The sequence below is a fragment of the Ambystoma mexicanum genome, chromosome 1p, assembly GCF_040938575.1.
Source record: "Ambystoma mexicanum isolate Mex_15411 chromosome 1p, UKY_AmexF1_1, whole genome shotgun sequence".
NCBI lineage: Eukaryota > Metazoa > Chordata > Amphibia > Caudata > Ambystomatidae > Ambystoma > Ambystoma mexicanum.
In genome coordinates this window covers 15,274,854-15,294,279 of record NC_090921.1, presented here as the reverse complement: position 1 = coordinate 15,294,279, position 19,426 = coordinate 15,274,854, and the positions used below count along the sequence as shown (strand labels likewise).

The following is a 19,426-nucleotide window of genomic DNA, read 5'->3' as shown; positions in this document are numbered from 1 at the left end:
TACAACATGTTCTCTAGCTCTCTCACTGCACTGCACTCTATCCCAGCACCCCACTGCAGCTTCAGTACAATGTGTTCTCTATCTCTCTCTCACTGCACTGCACTCTATCCCAGCAACCCACTGCAGCTTCAGTACAATGTGTTCTCTATCACTGCACTGCACTCTATCGCAGCACCCCGCTGCAGCTTCAGTACAACGTGTTCTCTATCTCTCTCACTGCACTGCACTCTATCCCAACACCCCACTGCAGCTTCAGTACAACGTGTTCTCTATCTCTCTCACTGCACTGCACTCTATCACAACACCCCACTGCAGCTTCAGTACGTGTTCTCTATCTCTCTCACTGCACTGCACTCTATACCAGCTCCCCACTGCAACTTCAGTACAACGTGTTCTCTATCTCTCTCACTGCACTGCACTCTATCCAAGCACCCCACTGCACCTTCAGTACAACGTGTTCTCTATCTCTCTCACTAGACTGCACTCCATCCCAGCACCCAACTGCAGCTCCACTACACAGAATATCTCTCCCTCACTGCACTGTACTCCATCCCAGCACCCTACTGCAGCTCCACTACACAGGGCTCTCCAACTCTCTCACTGCACTGCACTGCATACCAGCACCACACTGCAGCTCCACTACAGAGAGTTCTCTATCTCCCTCACTGCACTGCACTCTTCCCAGCATACCACTGCAGCTCCACTACACAGGGTTCTCTATCTCTCTCACTGTACTCCATCTTAGCACCCTACTGCAGCTCCACTACAAAGGGCTCTCCAACTCTCTCACTGCACTGCATACCAGCACCCCACCGCAGCTACACTACAGAGGGTTCCCTATCTCCCTCACTGTACTCCATGCCAGCACACCACTGCAGCTCCACTACACAGGGCTCTCCATCTCTCTCATCTCTTACTGCACTGCACTGCATACCAGCACCCCACTGCTGCTCCACTACACAGGGTTCTCTATCTCTCAAACAGCATTGCACTCCATGCCAGCAAACCACTGCAGCCCCACTACACAGGGTTCTCTCTATTTGTCTCACTGCACTCCATCCCAGCACCCCACTGTAACTCCACTACACAGGTGTTCCCCTCTCCCTCACTGCACTGTGCTCTATTCCATCACCCCACTACACCTCCACTACACAGGGTTCTCTATCTCTCTCACTGCACTGCATTCCATCCCAGCACGCCACTGCAGCTGCAGTTCACAACACTCTCTATCTCACTGCACTGCACTCCATACCAGCACCCCACTGTAGCTCCACTACACAGAGTTGCCCCCTCTCCCTCACTGCACTGCAATTGATCCCAGCACCCCACTGCAGCTCCACTACACAGGGTTCTCTATCTCTCTCACTACACTGCACTCCATCCCAGCACCCAAATGCAGCTCCACTACACAAGGTATCTCTCCCTCACTACACTGCACACCATACAAGCACCCCACTGCAGCTACACTTCACAGGGTTCTCTATCTCTCTCACTGTAGTGCACTCAATCCCAGCACCCCACTGCAGCTCCACTACACAGGATGTCCGCCTCTCCCTCACTTCACTGTACTCCACCCAAGCACCTTACTGCAGCTCCTCTACACAGGGTGTCCCCCTCTACATCACTGCACTGTACTCCATCCCTGCACCCTACTGCAGCTCCACTACACAGGGCTCTCCATCTCTCTCCCTGCTCGGCACTGTATACCAGCACCCCACTGCAGCTCCACTACACAGGGTTATCTATCTCTCTCACTGCACTCCATCCCAGCACCCCACTGTACCTCCACTACACAGGGTGCCCCCCTCTCACTCACTGCACTGCACTCCATCCCATCACCCCACTGCAGCACCACTACACAGTGTTCTCTATCTCTCTCACTGCACTGAATTCCATGCCAGCACACCACTGCAGCTCCAGTACAAAAGGTTCTCTATCTATCTCACTCTGCTGCACTACATCCCAGCAGCCCACTGTAGCTCCACTACACAGGATTTCCTATCTCTCTCACTGCACTACACTCCATCCCAACGCCCCACTGCATCTCCACTACACAGGGTGTCCCCCTCTCCATCACTGCCCTAAACTCCATCCCAGTACCCCACTGCAGCTCTGCTACACAGGATCCTATATCTCTCTCAGTGTACTGCACTCCATCCCAGCTCCCTACTACTGCTCCACTACACAGGGTTCTCTATCTCTCTCACTGCACTGCGCTCAATCCCAGTGTACCACTGCAGCTCCTATACACAGGGTTCTATATCTATCTCACTGCACTGCACTCCATCCCTGCACCCCACTGTAGTTCCACTACACAGAGTTTCCCCTTCTTCCTTACTGCACTGTTCTCAATCCCAGCACCTCACTGCAGCTCCACTACACAGCGTTCTCTTTCTCACTGCACTGCATCATCCCGAAACCCCACTGCATCTCCACTAAAAAAGCTGTCCCCCTCTCCTTGACTATACTTAACTCAATCCCAGCACCCTACTGCAGCTACACTACACAGGGTTCTTTGTCTATCTCACTGCACTACATCCCAGCACCCCACTGCAGCTCCATTACACAGGGTGTCCCCCTCTTCCTCACTGCACTGCACTCCATCCCAGCACCATACTGCAGCTCCACTACACAGGCTACCCCCTCTCCCTCACTGCACTACACTCCATCCCAGCACCCCACTACAGCTCCACTACACAGGGTGTCCCCTCTCCCTCACTGCACTGCACTCCATCCCAGCACCCAACTGCAGTCCCACTACACAGGGTTCTCTATCTCTCAGCACTGTGCTGCCCTACATCCCAGCATCTGACTGCATCTCCAGTACACAGGGTTCTCTATCTCTCTCAGTGCCCTGCAATCCATCCCAGCACTTCACTGCATCACCACTATAGAGGGGGTCCCTCTGTCCCTCACTGAACTGTACTTAATCCCAGCACCCCACTGCAGATCCAGTACACAGGTTTCTCTGTCTATCTGACTGCATTGCACTCCATTCCAGCACCCCACTGCAGTTCCACTACACAGGGTTTCCCTCTGTCCCTCACTGCACTGCACTCCATCCCGGCAACCCACTGCAGCTCCTCTACACAGGGTTCTCTATATCTCTCACTGCATTGTATGCCATCCCAGCACCCAACTGTAACTCCCCTACACAGGGTGTCCCCCTCTCCCTCACTGCACTGCACTCTATCCAAGCACCCCACTACAGCTCCACTACACAGGGTTTCCCTCTTCCCTCACTGCACTGCACGCCATCCCAGCACCCCACTGCAGCCCCTCTACACAGGGTTCTCTAGCTTTCTCCCTGCATTGCACTCCATCCCAGCACCCCACTGTTACTCCACTGCACAGAGTGTCCCCCTCTCCCTCACTGCACTGCACTCTATCCCAGCACCCCACTGAAGCTCCACTACACAGGATTCTCTATCTCTCTCACTGCACTGCACTCCATCCAAGCCCCCCACTGCAACTCCACGACACAGGATTCTCTATCTCTCTCACTGCACTCCATCCCAGCACCCCATTGCAGCTCCATTCCACAGGCTGATCCCCTCTCCCTCACTGCACTGCACTATATCCCAGCACTCCACTGCAGCTCCAGTACACAGGGTTCCCTATCTAGCTCACTGCACTGCACTCCATCCAAGCACACTACTGCAGCTCCACTACACAGGATGACCCCCTCGCCCTCACTGTACTGTACACCTCCCCGGCACCCCACTGCAGCTCCACGACACAGGATTCTCTATCTCTCTCACTGCACTCCATCCCAGCACCCCATTGCAGCTCAATTCCAAAGGCTGACCAGCTCTCCCTCACTGCACTGCACTACATCCCAGCAGCCCACTTCACCTCCAGTAGACAGGGTTCCCTATCTCGCGCACTGCACTCCATCCCAGCACCCCACTGCAGCTCTACTAGACAGGCTGACCCCCTCTCCCTCACTGAACTGTACTTCATCCTAGCACCCCACTGCAGCTCCACTACACAGCATGGTCCCGTCTCCCTCACTGCACTGCACTCCATCCCAGCACCCCACTGCAGCTCCATGACACAGGATTCTCTATCTCTCTCACTGCAATCCATCCCAGCACCCCATTGCAGCTCCATTCCATGGGCTGACCCTCTCTCCCTCACTGCACTGCAATACATCCCAGCATCCCACTGCAGCTCCAGTACACAGGGTTCCCTATCTCGCTCACTGCACAGTACTCCATACCAGCACCCCACTGCAGCTGCACTACACAGCATGTACCCCTCTCCCTCACTGCACTGCACTCCATCGCAGCACCCCACTGCAGCTCCAGTATACAGGGTTCCCTATCTCACCCACTGCACTGCACTCATCCCAGCACCCCATTGCAGCTCCATTCCACAGGCTGACCCCCTCTCCCTCACTGCACTACATCCCAGCATCCCACTGCAGCTCCAGTACACAGGGTTCCCTATCTCGCTCACTGCCCTGCACTCCATCCGAGCACCCCACTGCAGCTCCACTACACAGGCTGACCCCCTCTCCCTCACTGAACTGTACTTCATCCCAGCACCCCACTGCAGCTCCACTACACAGCATGGCCTCTTCTCCCTCACTGCACTGCAGTCAATCCCATCTAAGTTCCTACTACGGTGGCCCGCTTCCGACACAGCTAAGGTCCGACTACCACAGTAGAGTACCCCCTTCTACATAGGGGAGGGTTCCCTGCCCACAGGTGAAGAGGCCCTTCCACACAGGAGAGGGTCCCCCACTCCCTCCACATTGGACGTCGCCTGGAAGGGTTTTGTAGAAAAAACAGAACCAAAACATCCAAAAGGAAATAATTTTCAATCAACGGGAGCAGGGGTTGCGGGGGTGTCCCCCACACCCCTTGATCGACATTATGGTACTTCAGAGCTTGTGGGGGTGTCCCCCACTTCCCTTGATTGACATTATGGGACTTTGGAGGTTGCAGGGGTGTCCCCTCTCCCATGAAAAGGAAAGGAGGGGACAAAGAAAGAATTTTTTTTAAAGAAAAAAGAAAAGCAAACTGGCAGAAGTTCCGCGTCTACATGGAGAGGCGGAACTCACATCGGAGGGTGAGCGCTGTGGTGAAGAACAAAAGGTAAGTTGGGTGCCAGAGGGTAAGTATTGGGGTTAGGGAGATGGAGGGAGGGGGATGCTCGGATTACTTACTGGTAATCTTCATTACTCCTAGTCCTACTCTTCCTCGTCACAGTACTGAGCTCATGAGGCTCCTGCCTCCAACACAGGACGTTATTTTATTTCTTTTTATTCCTATAACTCCTCCCCCATAACCATGTCACTCAGTTTCATATTAACATGCCGGAGCACGGGGCCTTCCCCGCAGGGAGGGTGAGGAGGGTTGAAAGTACTGTGAAGAGGAAGAGTATGACTAGGAGTAATGAAGATTACCGGTAAGTAATCAGAACATTACCTCCACGTCCACTCTTCCTCATCCCAGTACTTACCTCATGAGGTATATCAAAGCTGCAACGGGGAAAAGGTCCTAATGAGACACAGAGCCAAAAACAGTGCAGAAAAACACACCTTTAATAACTCCAATTTCACATCCCCACAGACAAAACTTCAACCCCGAAGGAACCAACCCCTGAGTGGGAGACATTCAACCTATAGTGGTTGATGAAAGTGTTTTGGTCAGCCCAGGTGGCAGCCCTACAAATCTCCTGCAGAGAAACCCCCCGTGCATCGGCCCAGGAGGCCACCAAACCCCTGGTGGACTGCCCCTGAATGTGCACAGGCAGACCAGAAGCCATACCTCTCAACCTTTTGAGACTGCTTGGAGGGTGAGAGCCTGGGTTGGACACCGGAGGCGGCGCCCAGGGTTAGAGGAAGTGACATCACAGGAAGTGACATCACAGGAAGTGACATCACAGGAAGGTGTGCGAAGAAAATACCACTATTAACTTACTAGACTGCTACAAAACTAGGCTCTTTTTCATGCAACCATTGTACCAAGTAAATGCAGTTAAAAAAACAATACACATGTTCTTTCTGTACAGTTTATTTTTTCCCCCAGAAGCAAACCTGCCTGCAAAATAAATGTAGAACTTTCACAAGAAACCAACTGTGCTCACATGATGTTTAAACTCGAAATAGTGGAACAGAGGCAGTACATCAATCTGGAGACTAAAGCCTCAATTTGAACAATTATTCATTGGTCAGTTTCCAATTCAAATACCTTAGTTCTTATGCTTCAGGTTGTGTATGCTCGTGTAGCCTTTTTGGCTAGCTCTATCAAATCATCATTTGGCTTCAATCTGTGGCAAGGTTGTGAGGCTTCATTGGTGTGTAGTTTTACTCGTATAATTGACGATAGTGTTCTGGACAGATCTAAGCTGCTTCTAAATTCTGTTTTGTTCTTTCTTATCATGGAGAACACCCTTTCTTCCTGAGCATTTGAATGAGGCAAAATTAAAATTAGGAGTGCCAGTTTACAAAGATGAGGGAAGAGTTTTAATTTAGTAAACCTTGCCCAGATTGTGTCCATCCTCTCAGGTGGCTCATCAATGTCTCTTATTGCTCAACATATTTCTATCATGACGTATATAATCTAAAGCTAATTATGAAAGGCATTTTTACAAATAATGTATTAGTGAAGCACATGACAGGCAAAGGGGAACCTTAATAAATATCTATATCAACTAAACTTGTGAAGATGTGGTCTGTGGCTTAAATTGTCAACATCCCAGTTCCACCATTTAACCAAAGTGTGTGATCCTGGGCAGATCTGCAGCTCTGTGTTTTACTCTGTAAGTGTTTGACTGCAGAGCGTATGTTAAAATATCATGCTGTTATTTAAAAAAGGCCTGACTATAGAGTTGCCCCATATATAACAATCGTGCAATTTAGGTATTTTGAACCACAAAGTTATTCGCCAATTGGCTTACTTATGGCAACGTATTCCATGGTGCCTCCATATGTAGCAAAAACGGATACAAATCCCTTTTCTGTGAAGTCACTTCTGTTGGTGCAATGCATATACAAATTAAGAGGTTTATATGAATTTTGCCCCATAGAGCATGGACAGAGCTCTAATAGATGAGTTCCCTGCATTTGTAATGATTTGAAGTTTTCTTTTTTTGTTGTGTGTCAAAATGCCATGTTGTTCTGTTTTTATAATTGTGGTGGTAGACAGGCGCAGTCCTGCTGCTCCTATGCAGTCTACCCACGACAGAGAAATAATCTATAACACAGGATGAAGGGCAACAGTGACAGCAACTTGTATGAAGACGCTACATAGAGAGGCAGCTGGCCAGCAGCAGGCAAGACTTTCCAGCACTCCACAAGCGAGGGAAATTCTATTAAAGTGACATAACTTTGATATCATTCATAGATGAGTATTTCACTTATATCTCTCTCATCCACGAGTAATATGAACCACCCTGCTCAGCGTGTGCCCTTGAAGGGTGGACGGGGAATGCTCAGCGCAAATGTTAATTCCGTTTCATGCTCTTTCTCGGCCTCCAAATGGCTGTAAAATGCCTGGGAGGGTGAAAGTAAACACACCCGGCTTGTACACCTTACTTTTGCACTTGGGGGCTTTGGTAAAGGCCCAAATGTTTGCAGAATTAGATTGGTGGTCACCCTGGCCTAGTTCCAAACTGAGCCACGCCCTGGGCCCAACAGGAGATTGGCCAACTCACTGTGCCCAACTCCATGCTGGAAACACCCTGTGCCATTACTTGGTATAACAACACCTTCTGCCAGCACCAGACTGAGCAACATTTTGCCCAGTAACAGACTGAACAACTCCCTGTCCCAAACAACAGACTGAACAGCAGCCTGTGTCCAGCACCACAAAGGGCATGGAGGTATGCCCAGAAGTCATGCAAGTCTCTCTCTCTCTCCCCCGCTTCATTTCCCTCTCCCTCTCTCCATCTCCCCTTCCATCTCCCTCTCCCTCTCCCCTCCCCCTCTCACCTCCCTCACCCTCCCGCTCCCTTTCCCCCTTCTTGTTTCTCTCCCCCTCTCCCTCTTCCCCTCTCCTTTCTCCTCATCTCTCTCCCCCTCCCTCTCGCTCTCCACTTCCTCTTTCCTCTCCCTCTACCCCCTCTCTCTCCATCTCCCCCTCCCTCTCCCTCACTCCTCCCTCCCCTTCCCTCTCCCTCGCCCTCTCCCCTCCTGTTCCCTTTCCCCCTTCCTGTTCCTCTCCCCCTCTTCCCTCTTTCTCTCCCCTTTCTCCACAACCCTCTCCCCTCCACCTCCTCCTTCCTCTCCCTCTACCCCCTCCCTCTCTCCATCTTTCCCTCCCTCACCCCTCCCTCCCTCACCTCTCTCCCCTTCCCTCTCATTGTTCCTAAGTAAACTACACTACGAAAAATATGGTTATGATTTCACTAAGGTGATATACATTTCATACAAGAATGGATCACCATACGTATCATTAATATCTGTGTCTATAGATCCATATTGTCAAATTACTGTGACTCCAAGCAGACGTCCAAGGCCACATGATAATATGGTATTATACAGCACTTACCCTTAAGCTCTTTTTATAGAACAAATATGCATACAAATATCATTGCAGTGAATTATTTTTGAAACGTGAAAAAATCCTACATTTTTTTGGTCACAGAATGTTGGCAAGTTACGTAGTGGGGCTGACAGCACTTTTCTTACCTGGAGGCTGGCTTTGTTTTCCTAAGTAATCCTCCTCGCCTCCACGACGGAATTCAAAGGCGGCAGCAGTGGCTCAGAGTCCTTGGATCCGAGGCTGCAGCAGCAGGCAGGCAGGCACTGCCACTCCGAAACGAGGTCGTCTGTCTCAGGCGAAAAAGCTTGCAGGATGCACGTCGCACCCAAGAAACCAAACGACTTTCGTTTCCCGCGCACTGGCTCATTAAACATGCCAGATGCCTGCGCCCAGAGCCAGCAGCACGCATGCGCAGTGCTACTGAGTCGCGTGAGGTGGGGGAAGGCGGGTGAAGCCAAGGAGCTGGCGGGTGGGCGGGTGTGTGGATGCTTTTGGCGGGTGTCACCCGCCAAAAGCGGGTGAGTTGAGAGCTATGCAGAAGCCACATAGGCCATGGAGACCACAAAACAGATCCATCGGCTAATGGACACCACCAATGCCTTATGCCCAGCACCAGCAGTGCCGAAAGTAAGAAGAAGACTCTCGGAGTGGTGGAAAGGGGCAGTCCTAGCCCAATACTCCAACACCAACCGCCAAACATGAGTGTTATGCCAAGCCACCTCCTCTGGCGTTTGCGGATCCTGAAAAAAGGCAGGAAGAACCACATCCGGAGAGGTGTGAAACTGAGAAACAACCTTATGGAGAAACTTAGGATCCCACCTCAGCACCACCCAGTCCAGCAGCACCCTCAGGAAAGGGTGGTGACATAACAGAGCCACAATCTCCCCAATCCTACGGGCAGAAGTGATGGCAATAAGAAAGGCAGTCTTTAGTGTCAGATGTTTTATATCAATCTCAGAAATGGGCTCAAAGGGAGGCCCTTGAATAAACCATAAGACAAGAGGGAGATCCCAAGGGGAAAGCCCTTTATAAGTACAAGAACGGGAAGACAAAAAACCCGGAGCAACTTCCCCACCAACACCTCCCCATCCAAGTGACCATCAGAGTCCCCAAAAGGAATTCAATGGAGGCCAACTGAGAGCAAAGTGTGAAAACCGCGAGGCCCTTGTCAAACCCTTCCTGGAGGATTTGAAGGATAGCGGGGAGGCCAGAACGTAGGGGAGGGATCCCAGACCGCCCACACCAGAAATGGCTCCAATATCTACTGTACGCCTTCAGAGTGGAGGTCTAAGAGCATTCATTATGGAATCAACTACAGGACCTGAGAACCCGTGAGATATCAGCCTAGCCTGAGCAATAGCCACACTGCCCATTGCATCCGGCGGACCCCCACCCGCAGATCCCTTTGAAAGGGACAAGGTGACTTCAGGACCAGCCAAGGCTCCTGGGACCGAAGCTCCAACAGAGAGGGGAACCAACTACGGCGGGGCCAGAACTGAGCCAACGACAATACATTCATCCTGGACACTCTGATGCGCTGAACAACCCGGGTGAAGATGGGGGATAGGTGGAAAAGTATAAAGGATATCCGAGGCCACTGCACCGAGAGGGCGTACACCCCCAAACCCCCTCGGCCTGAAACCGAGAGCAGAAGAGGGGAACCTTTGCCGTGGCCGGAGATGCAAACAGGTCTAGAACAGGGTACCAAATCCGACACAGATCTCCGCATAGACCTGGGCCGACAGGACCAGTTCTGCAGAGAAGGGTAACCAGCAGCTGAGAAGATCTGCTTGAACATTGTCCACCCTCATGATATGTGGGGCCACCAGGGACACCAGATGCGATTCCCCCCAGGCGCCTATCTGAGCTGCCAAGGCATTCAAGGAGCATCCGGAAACCCCCTTGGCGGATGACATATGCCAAGGCCGTCGTATTGTCCGTCCGGACCAAAACCGCCCGGCCTACCAGCAACTTCTTGAAGTACACCAGAGTTCGGAGAATGCCACACAAATCTCACCAATTGGATGAGCGATGGCTATCCTCTGGATCCCACAACCCAAGAGCAGAGAGGACCCCTAATGTAGCCCCCCAACCCCTTCCGCTGGCGTCAGTAGTAAGAGTGGTCACAGGAGGATGGACCAGGGACATCCCAGCCCATAGATTCGGAACCCCAAACCACCACAGCACGGAGACCCGCAGAGCTGGTGACACCGGAATTAAAGCCTCGAAATCTTGAGACGTCGGGAGCCAGTGGGAGAGAAGATAAGACACCAGGGGACGTAGATGAAGATGAGCCCAAGGAACTAGAAACACGCAAGAAGCCATGTGCCCCATAACTTCAGCATCAGGCGAGCCGAGACATAATGCCTTCTGAGAACCCTGCCCAGAACAGCCAGCAAGTGACGGACCCTCTCTAGGGAGAGGAACACCCTACGCATCCTGGTGCAAACCTGTGCTCCAATGAAAACTAGATCCTGAGAAGGCTCCAGGTGAAACTTCTGCCAGTTCACCAGGAAACCCCAGTCCTTCAACGCCTGGCAGACCAATCGGAGCTGAGCCATGACAGCCTGCCGGCAGGACGCTTTGATCAACCAATCTTCCAGGTAGGGAAAAACCTGAATGCCCTGCAGATTTAAATGCGCCACCAGGGGAGCCACCAGCTTGGTGAACATCCTGTGAGCACTCTGAACTGAAAATGTTGGGATCTGACTGCAAGCCGTAATAACTTCATGCGCCAGGGACGGAGAACCACGTGGTAATAAGCATCCTGGAGATTCAGAGATGCCATCCAATCCCCCTTGAATAACATTGTAGAATGTTCTGTAAAGTTTCAATTTTGAAGTGTTCCTTCTGGACGAAGCAGTTCAGGGCTTTGAGGTCCAAAATTAGGCGATACTTCCCCGAAGGTTTGGGGACCAGGAACACCCGAGAGTAGAAACCCCGACCCTGAACAGGGAGAGAAATGGGCATGATGGCTACCTTCAACACCAATTCGGAGGGAGCAGCGTTCTTGGCCAACCTCTTGATCCATGACCTGGGAACCACAGTCCAAACCGTGCAATGCTGGACAGGAGGAGATAGGAAATGCACTTGATAACCCCTCCGAACTGTGTCCAGAACCCAGGAGTCGGAACACCACCTTTCCCATACCGGAAAAAAAAACGGTCAGAGCTGCCCGCCAACCGGCATGTCCAAACCGTCAGGACTTAGGCGCCGGCCCAGGATGCGAAGAGCATGAAGGACCCCGACCCCCCTTGCTCTCTGAAAAAAATGTGATGAGGAGCCAGGGAAAGACCTACTGGTCACTGCACCAACACCAAAGGAAGACGTCTTGGCCGTTGAAGGAGGCATGCGTCGAAGTTTGTCAGCATGTTTGTCCGCCCTAAAAGGGAATCCCAAAAAAGCCTGGACCCATCGAAAGGAAGTTTCAGGGCAGACGCCTTCTTAAGGCTGGAATTAACCCAGCGGTCCATTGGATCCCAGGCAGTCCAGTGGATCCCGGATGGCCGCCTCCTCGGCCGACATAGAGGAGCGACCCACCAGGCTGGCGAGGATATCGTCGACTTCAACATGATCAGACAGTAAATGCTCGCCCTTCAATGAGTAAAGTTTGGACATGAAGCGGGGCAATGCAATCAGAAACCAAGGGCAACCCCAACCTAGGGGTATGCCCATATTGGTGAATAGAAGGGTAGGCCCCCTCCACCGGTACCAAGGGCTCTGAAAATCCCATGCAATCCCCAACTTGAGCCATCACCTCCTCCATTTCCTCTCAGTCCATCAGCCGAAGAGGAACAAGACGAGGAACAAGAAGAGGCCGGAGACTCAGTGCCAGAAGATGAAGAGGAAGACAGGCGCCAGCGCTTGTGTCCATGTGCCTGTGCACGCCTCTTCTGAGGTTTAAGCAGCCTCTTCAACTCCTGCCTGGATAGGGAAAATGACTAGCCTTCTTCTTTCTCTTTCTGCAGCCCACAGGAGAAGGGGAAGATGACGAGAAAGAAGACAGGACCAGATTCCTGCTCTTCGTGGAATGTTTACCCATCGTGTATTCACAGAAACAGGTGACCAACAGATGCCTAGGCCTCTAAATACTGATGCAAAACTAAAGGCCAACCAGCCGTTAGAGATGCTTGCCCCCTAAATAGAGGCCAGCCAACCAATAGGAACACATCACTCCCTATGGCAACCTCACTCATAGCACCAGAGGCGGGGCCCACCTGCCTCTGGGGCAACGTGGAGAGAGAGACCAACATGAGCTGTAAAGCCGCTCGGCATGTTTAGGAGGAAAACATCACCAACAGAGAGAGAGGCCGGCCGACTCCCGCTTCAGCCGCCGCCAGAGTCCCCTCCTCAAAACTCCATACCTGCACCTGGGCCTGCTTCTCCATGATCCGGGCCGGAAAACCCTGCGCTGGCCATAGCCCCGCTGAAGCCAGGCGAGGCATCCAACTACAGGGAGTATCGCCGCACCTGAGGGAGCCGAAGGCCCTCCCATACAGCCCCACCAGGGGGCCAGCAATCGTCGCTCCTTAGCACCGCACGCGCGGAAAAAGAAGCCCAACCTGCCAGAGGCAGGAAAAATTTAACTGAGTGACATGGTTATGGGGGAGGAGTTATAGGGATAAAAAGAAACAAAGGAAGGTCCTGTGTCAGAGGCAGGGGCCTCATGAGGTCAGTACTGTGACGAGGAAGAGTGGACGTGGAGGTAATGGGGGATAGTGGGCAGAGGTGATGTTCGTGATTCTTGTCTTTTCGAAAAATTTTGAATTCGTAATTTTTGGATTCGAAATATTCAGAATTGAAATATTCACATACTTCCCGTCTGGAAGGGCGTCCATGACATGAGATGATTCCACCGGGTCGACTTACCTGTAACAACGAGATTTTAGGAGCCAGCCCCTCTTAATATGCAAATCTTTCTACAGTGTCCATGAAAGTTTTCCATTTGCAGACAGGCTGGAGGCGAGGTGCCACCTGACACAGGTCGGGATGCATGTCGAGGCAGTGGGACCAAGGGACACTCATGTTCTCCTATTCAATGATGTATGTTAGAATTGGAGGTTTTCTGCCATTTACGAGTGTTTGCTACTTTATTGAACTGTGCCGCCCATAATGTGTTGAGTATAAAACATTGTGCCCTTGTGTGCGACCTCCCCCGACCCCTTCTCAGTCTCTAACTTGGTGTCTCTCCTGTGATTCTTGCAGAAGCCGCTTCCACTGCTGGTAAGACCCGCCCCGGGGGCCACTGTTCTTGAAAGATTCTTGTCTTGTGCTAAGCATGTTAAGGGGGAGGGGAGGCATCACGCAAGACATTTGAACAAACCCTGTGTATGCAATAGGAGAACAAAGTAACAAACGACCAGTGATACAAGGCTGTGAAAAATCGCCATCGTGCATCAATAATAGATTCCAACCAATATATACATTGGAATTTCCAGAAGGCCATATAAGTGAAAACACTGTTCCATGTTAATACAGAAAAAGGAAAAACCAAGTTTCTCGCGCGCCTGGCTAAAGTTGTGTAGATTAGTGTATTATTTGTCCTTGTCCTGGATTGTGGATGGGAGGCATGAGACGTGCACTGGGGTTGTGACAAGTGGGGGGCGATAGATCAGCGAATAAGATCAGCACAAGATGGCCGCTTGCAATGTGTGAGCTTTGCATATGAGAAAATCTTCATAAATCACGGTCTACAGCAAGAGAGGTGGCTAGTCAGAAGATCGCATGTAAAATAATTATAGAAAAGAAATATTGGTAAAACTCTAAGGCACTAGGGTAAAAATGTAGAAACAAACATGAACTTAAAAACAATGAGAGGCGCATGCAAGAGCTGGGAGGTGGCCCGTAACAGTAATGTTGGGTAGCGGACCGCCAAGATGGGTGGAAGCACAACAGGTCCTGGTGTGCGGGTGTGAGGGCTCAATTGCGGGTGACCGCCAAGTCGAATGAGGGTGACTTGGCAGCCATGCCCTGAAGTCCAAGATGCTGAAGAGTGTAAACTCCTGAACCATCATGGAACAGGGAGTCCTTTGTTAGGACTGTAATGATCTCAAGGGAAACCAGAAGCTGGGATTTAGCAATGTTTTTGTCATGTGGTAACCGAGTGCTGTAAGCTAAGTGGGGGTCACAGTGTGAATCATAGCATTTGCAAAGGGATGAGACAAGCTGGGGGAGCCACGACGTTGATGTCAGGGGAAAGTACTGGAAACAAACAATGGACAACAGCTGTCCAGCAATGATGTTTCATATACATAGAAACACTATAGTTGTCAACTTCAATCCACAGTGGACAAAAGTCTTTTTACCATGTCAATTGGTACAAATGTGTGTGCAAACACAAAAATAATGGCAAGAATCACACACGCACAGAAGGAGAAAAAACATCATTGTACTAAGCAGCAGGAAAAGAAAACACACCTTTTAAGGCAACATTCAGCAATCACTCACCAGCTCTAACAGTTCCACTGGTCCTTACAAAATGGCAGCTGCTTTAACAGCGCTTTGAGCAGAACGCACTGATTGAGCATGATGGAGCAGCTGAATGACACCAAAGCGCATTTCCTCTGTAGCCTCATTCGATCGCCAATGAGCAAAGCTCCAGTCAGACCCAAATAAGGATTTGCCAACCCAGGTTCCAGAATAGAAACCACCTGTATAAAACAGAGCTATTCAAGACGATAGAACTGTAAGTATTGACGGTGAGAGTCGTGTAGCAGCTTTCTCTCTGAGATCAGAGAGATGACATTAGCGCTGCTCCTTCCATCATGGGAAGCGAGTCAGTGGTAAAAAGCTTAGGGTAGCCTCTTTCCTATGCATGTAAACAAGAGCCTTCTGACCTATCCCAAGTAGCACTGCAACATCCCACAGTGAGGAATCACAGTGAGGAATCAGCAACAGCCACATGGAACAGCCACATGAAACAGCCGAATGGAACAGCCAGTGAAACAGCCGTGCGGAACAGCCACGTGAAACAGCCGCTTGTGTGTGTTTTCACTGTGTTTATCTGTTTGTATATGTGGAAACTTCTGCCTAATTTTGTTTTTTCTGAATCTTTTCCAGGGCCCCCTGGTAAGCTCAATTCGATTTTCAATAAGATTTTTGCCATTGCTGTACTTGTGGTAAACAGTGAAAGTCCAAAGGTTGCAGTGATAGTAACGGTGCGGCCTGCAGAGGGCGCCATAGAAACCAGGTGAGCAATCCCCAGACTCAATGGGTGTGTGAAGGAGGGAAAGAGAGACTAGGTGTGTGAGTGAGTGTGCACGGTTTATGTAAAAGATGCGGGGAGGCAAAGTGAGACTGTAATTACCAGGGACAAACAAGAGGTGAGTACATGAGTGAGGGACCACTATGGTGACGGGAAGAAGACTCGGATGAGAGAGTGGACGTCCGGGTGGGTTGAAAGTGTCGGGGAGAGAGAGCAGGTGTGAGAAATGGAGGGACGGGATGGAGGGAAGATGAGAGGGTCTGGGTGAATGGCTTGTGAACGTGGGTGGTCCAGCTTGTGGAATACACGTTTGGAACCTTAATTATAAAAGGCACGGGACCCTATTTCACACTCCTTTTTCTTGGCCCTCTACCACCTCCTACCCCATCCCCCCTACCCCTCACCTTAGCGGGTGAAGGCAGTGCCAACCTTAGGTTTCATATCATTGCATTTCTTTTATCAATGTGGTTTTTATTTCATACTTATCCTTCTCACTAACTTTGTAATTCTGCTTAAACACTTCTAGGAGGACATCCTGGTAAGTTAAATATGACGTTCCCGTGTGTATCTAGATATGAATAGAGGACTAAAAGAAACATGTGTTTGACAAATAACAAGACCAGGTAGTTAGTATAAGATTCATAAATCTGTAGAGAGCGCATGTGCTCCAAAACAAATGCAATAAAAGATGCTTAGGTGATACACACGCACAGCATAGGTGATATGCATGCACAGCATAGTAAACTTAGGTGATACACATGCACAGGATAGTAAGCTTAGGTGACACACACACGTGGCACAGTAATCTTAGGTGATACACACACAACATAGTAAGCATAGATGATACACCCACACGGCACAGTAAGCTTAGGTGATACTCATGCACGGCATAGTAAGCATAGGTGATATAAACACACGTTACATTGTAAGCTTAGGTGATACACACACATGACGTAGTATGCATATTTGATACACACGCAAGGCACAGTAAGCTTAGGTGATACACATGCATAGCATATTAAGCTTAGGTGATACACACTGCATAGTAAGCATAGGTGATAAGCTCATATGGCATAGTAAGCTTAGGTGATACACATGCACTGCATAGTAAGCATAGGTGATACACACTGCATGCTAAGCATAGGTTTAACGCATGCACAGCATAGCAAGCTTAGGTGATACACATGCACGCATATAAAGCTTAGGTGATACAAACAGATAGCACAGTAAGCTTAGGTGATACACATGCACGGCATAGTAAGCTTAGGTAATATACATGCATGACATAGTAAGCTTAGGTGATATACATGCACAGCATAGAAAGCATAGGTGATACACACGCACAGCATATTAAGTATAGATAATACAGATGCATGGCATAGTAAGCATAGGTGATACGCACACACAGCACAGTAAGCTTAGGTGATACACACACAAGGCATAGTAAGCTTAGGTGATACACACGCACGACATAGTAAGCTTAGGTGATACACATGTACAACATAGTAAGCATATATGAAACACATGAAGGGCAAAGTTAGTGTAGGTGATACACACACATGGCATAGTAAGCATAGGTGATACACACACACAGCATAGTAAGCTTAGGTGATACACATGCACAGAATAGTAAGCATAGGTGATACACAGCATAGTAAGCATATGTGATACTCACACAAGCAAAGTAAGCATAGGTGGCACATGCACAGCATAGTAAGCATAGGTGGTAAACACGCATGGCATAGTAAGCATAGGTGGTACACACACACAGCATAATAAGCTTAGGTGATACACACACAGCATAGTAAGCTTTGATGATACACATGTACGGCATAGTAAGCTTAGGTGTATAATCTTAGGTGGGACACAGAAGTAGAGTGCAGTAAATATGAGGGATACACACAGTCATAGCATAGCACACTTGAGCTATTCACACAAATGCAGTACAGGACGCTGGAGTAAGTGACGCACATGAGATGAGCATTGGAACCATATATCTCTCTATGTCTCTGTCTCTCGCTCTCTCTCACACAAATACACACAAAAGCTGAGCACAGGAAGCATACGTCTCTCTCTCTCTTACCCACACACCTACCCACACAAAGTACATAAGCACACACACACGACCAGAGCAGAGAAAGCATCTATCTCTCTCTCTTCCCCTTTCTATCTCAAGCACTCACAAACACACACACACACACACACACACACACACACACACACACACACACACACACACACACACTAGCAGAAATAACTTAAGTCTCTCTATATTTGTATTTTTATTTTTATTTTATTGTTTAAAGCGCAGACCTAGCTCGAGAGCATGAGAGCACTTTACAGAGTGTTGGCAGCCAGTATTTGCACTGGCATCTTTTAACAGTAGCGCAGTACTGTGAAGTGAGGACTGTGCATTGGTACGTGCATCAGTTGGAGCTCGTCCTTAGTCAGGTGTTGAAGAAAAAGCCATGTTTTGAGAGATTTGCGAAATTGGATGATTGTGGGGGCATTTGATAGTGGATGACAAGAGATGTATTGTTTGTTGGTCCTCTCTTTATGGGCAAGTTGTGATTCAAGCCAGTTGGCCGCTTTGCTGTGCGAGGAGCATGTGCCACCACATACGTGGCGCTTGGCACACGTACACTGGTTGCTTGTGACTACTTTGTAGATGATGCATGCAGTGCTGAACAGTATCCTGGCCTTGGGAGGAAGCCAATGTAGTTCGCATAGGAACGGGTGATTCGGTCACATTTTTGTGCACCCGTTATAAGATGCGCTGCAGCGTGGTGGACTGATTTTAGGGGAACCAAGGGAGACCTGTCAGGAGGGCATTTCCCCCTTGATGTGCAAACGACAAAAAATTACACTACGGATGAAGGATTTGATTTTGATATGATATGATAATATCATATGATATGATATGGCATTTATAACGCCCCTACACACAAGTGTTTCAAGGCACAACGAGGCAATGGAGGGCAACAGAGGGAGGACAAAGACAGCAATCTTACTAGGCCTAGTGACATTGTGATTGCGTGTGTACGGGGGGGGCAGGGGGAAAGTGCCAGGGGCAGGGGAGGAAGGGTGAGTGCAGTACCAGGGATCAAAAACAACAAGTAGTGCGGCCAGCAGGTGGCAAGTGCAAGGATTACGTGCAGACAGCAGGTGTCCAATAAGTGCAGGAAGGGGACTGTAGGGTTGCAGATACAGACCCAAGTGCATGGTTGCCAGGAGGCAGTGCATGTGTGCAACTGTGTGGGTAGGGACCTGGGCCCGAATTCAGAGGGTAGCGAGGTGACCATTGCAGTATCAGACATGAGATCAGCAGGGGAGAGGAAGAGAGATGGCAGAAGCAAAGAGGAAGGTCTTGAGGTGCTTCCGGAACCAGAGATGGTTCTGCTCAAGTTTCAGAGAGGGAGGGAGGCTGTTCCAGGGAGAGACACCAGCAGAAGAAAGAGATCTACCCACAACTCGTTGCTTGGAGAAGCGACTGACCCTGAGGGAGTTGGAGGTGGAGGAGCAAAGAGCTGGAGTGGGAAGATATTTCTGAAGAGAGAGTTGGAGGTATTGTGGTCCCAGGCCCCAGAAGTCCTTGATTACAATGCAGAGGGTCTTGAACTTGATCCTTGCAGTTACTGGGAGACAATGGAGAGATTTCAGGGCTGGAGAGATACGATCCCTGGGCTTGAGGCTAAGGACAAGTCTCACAGTCCTGCTCTCGATGAGT

General features: G+C 49.9%; 1 protein-coding gene across 1 annotated transcript in view; it reads left to right on the top strand.

The window, feature by feature from the left end:
- The window catches only part of LOC138580338 (ice nucleation protein-like), a 150,572-nt gene that overhangs the window by 94,405 nt on the left and 36,741 nt on the right, over positions 1 to 19,426 (top strand). The window contains exon 2 of the mRNA XM_069650833.1: positions 15,555 to 15,684. Coding sequence (XP_069506934.1) covers positions 15,555 to 15,684 — 130 coding nt within the window. The remainder of the gene's footprint in view (positions 1 to 15,554; positions 15,685 to 19,426) is intronic.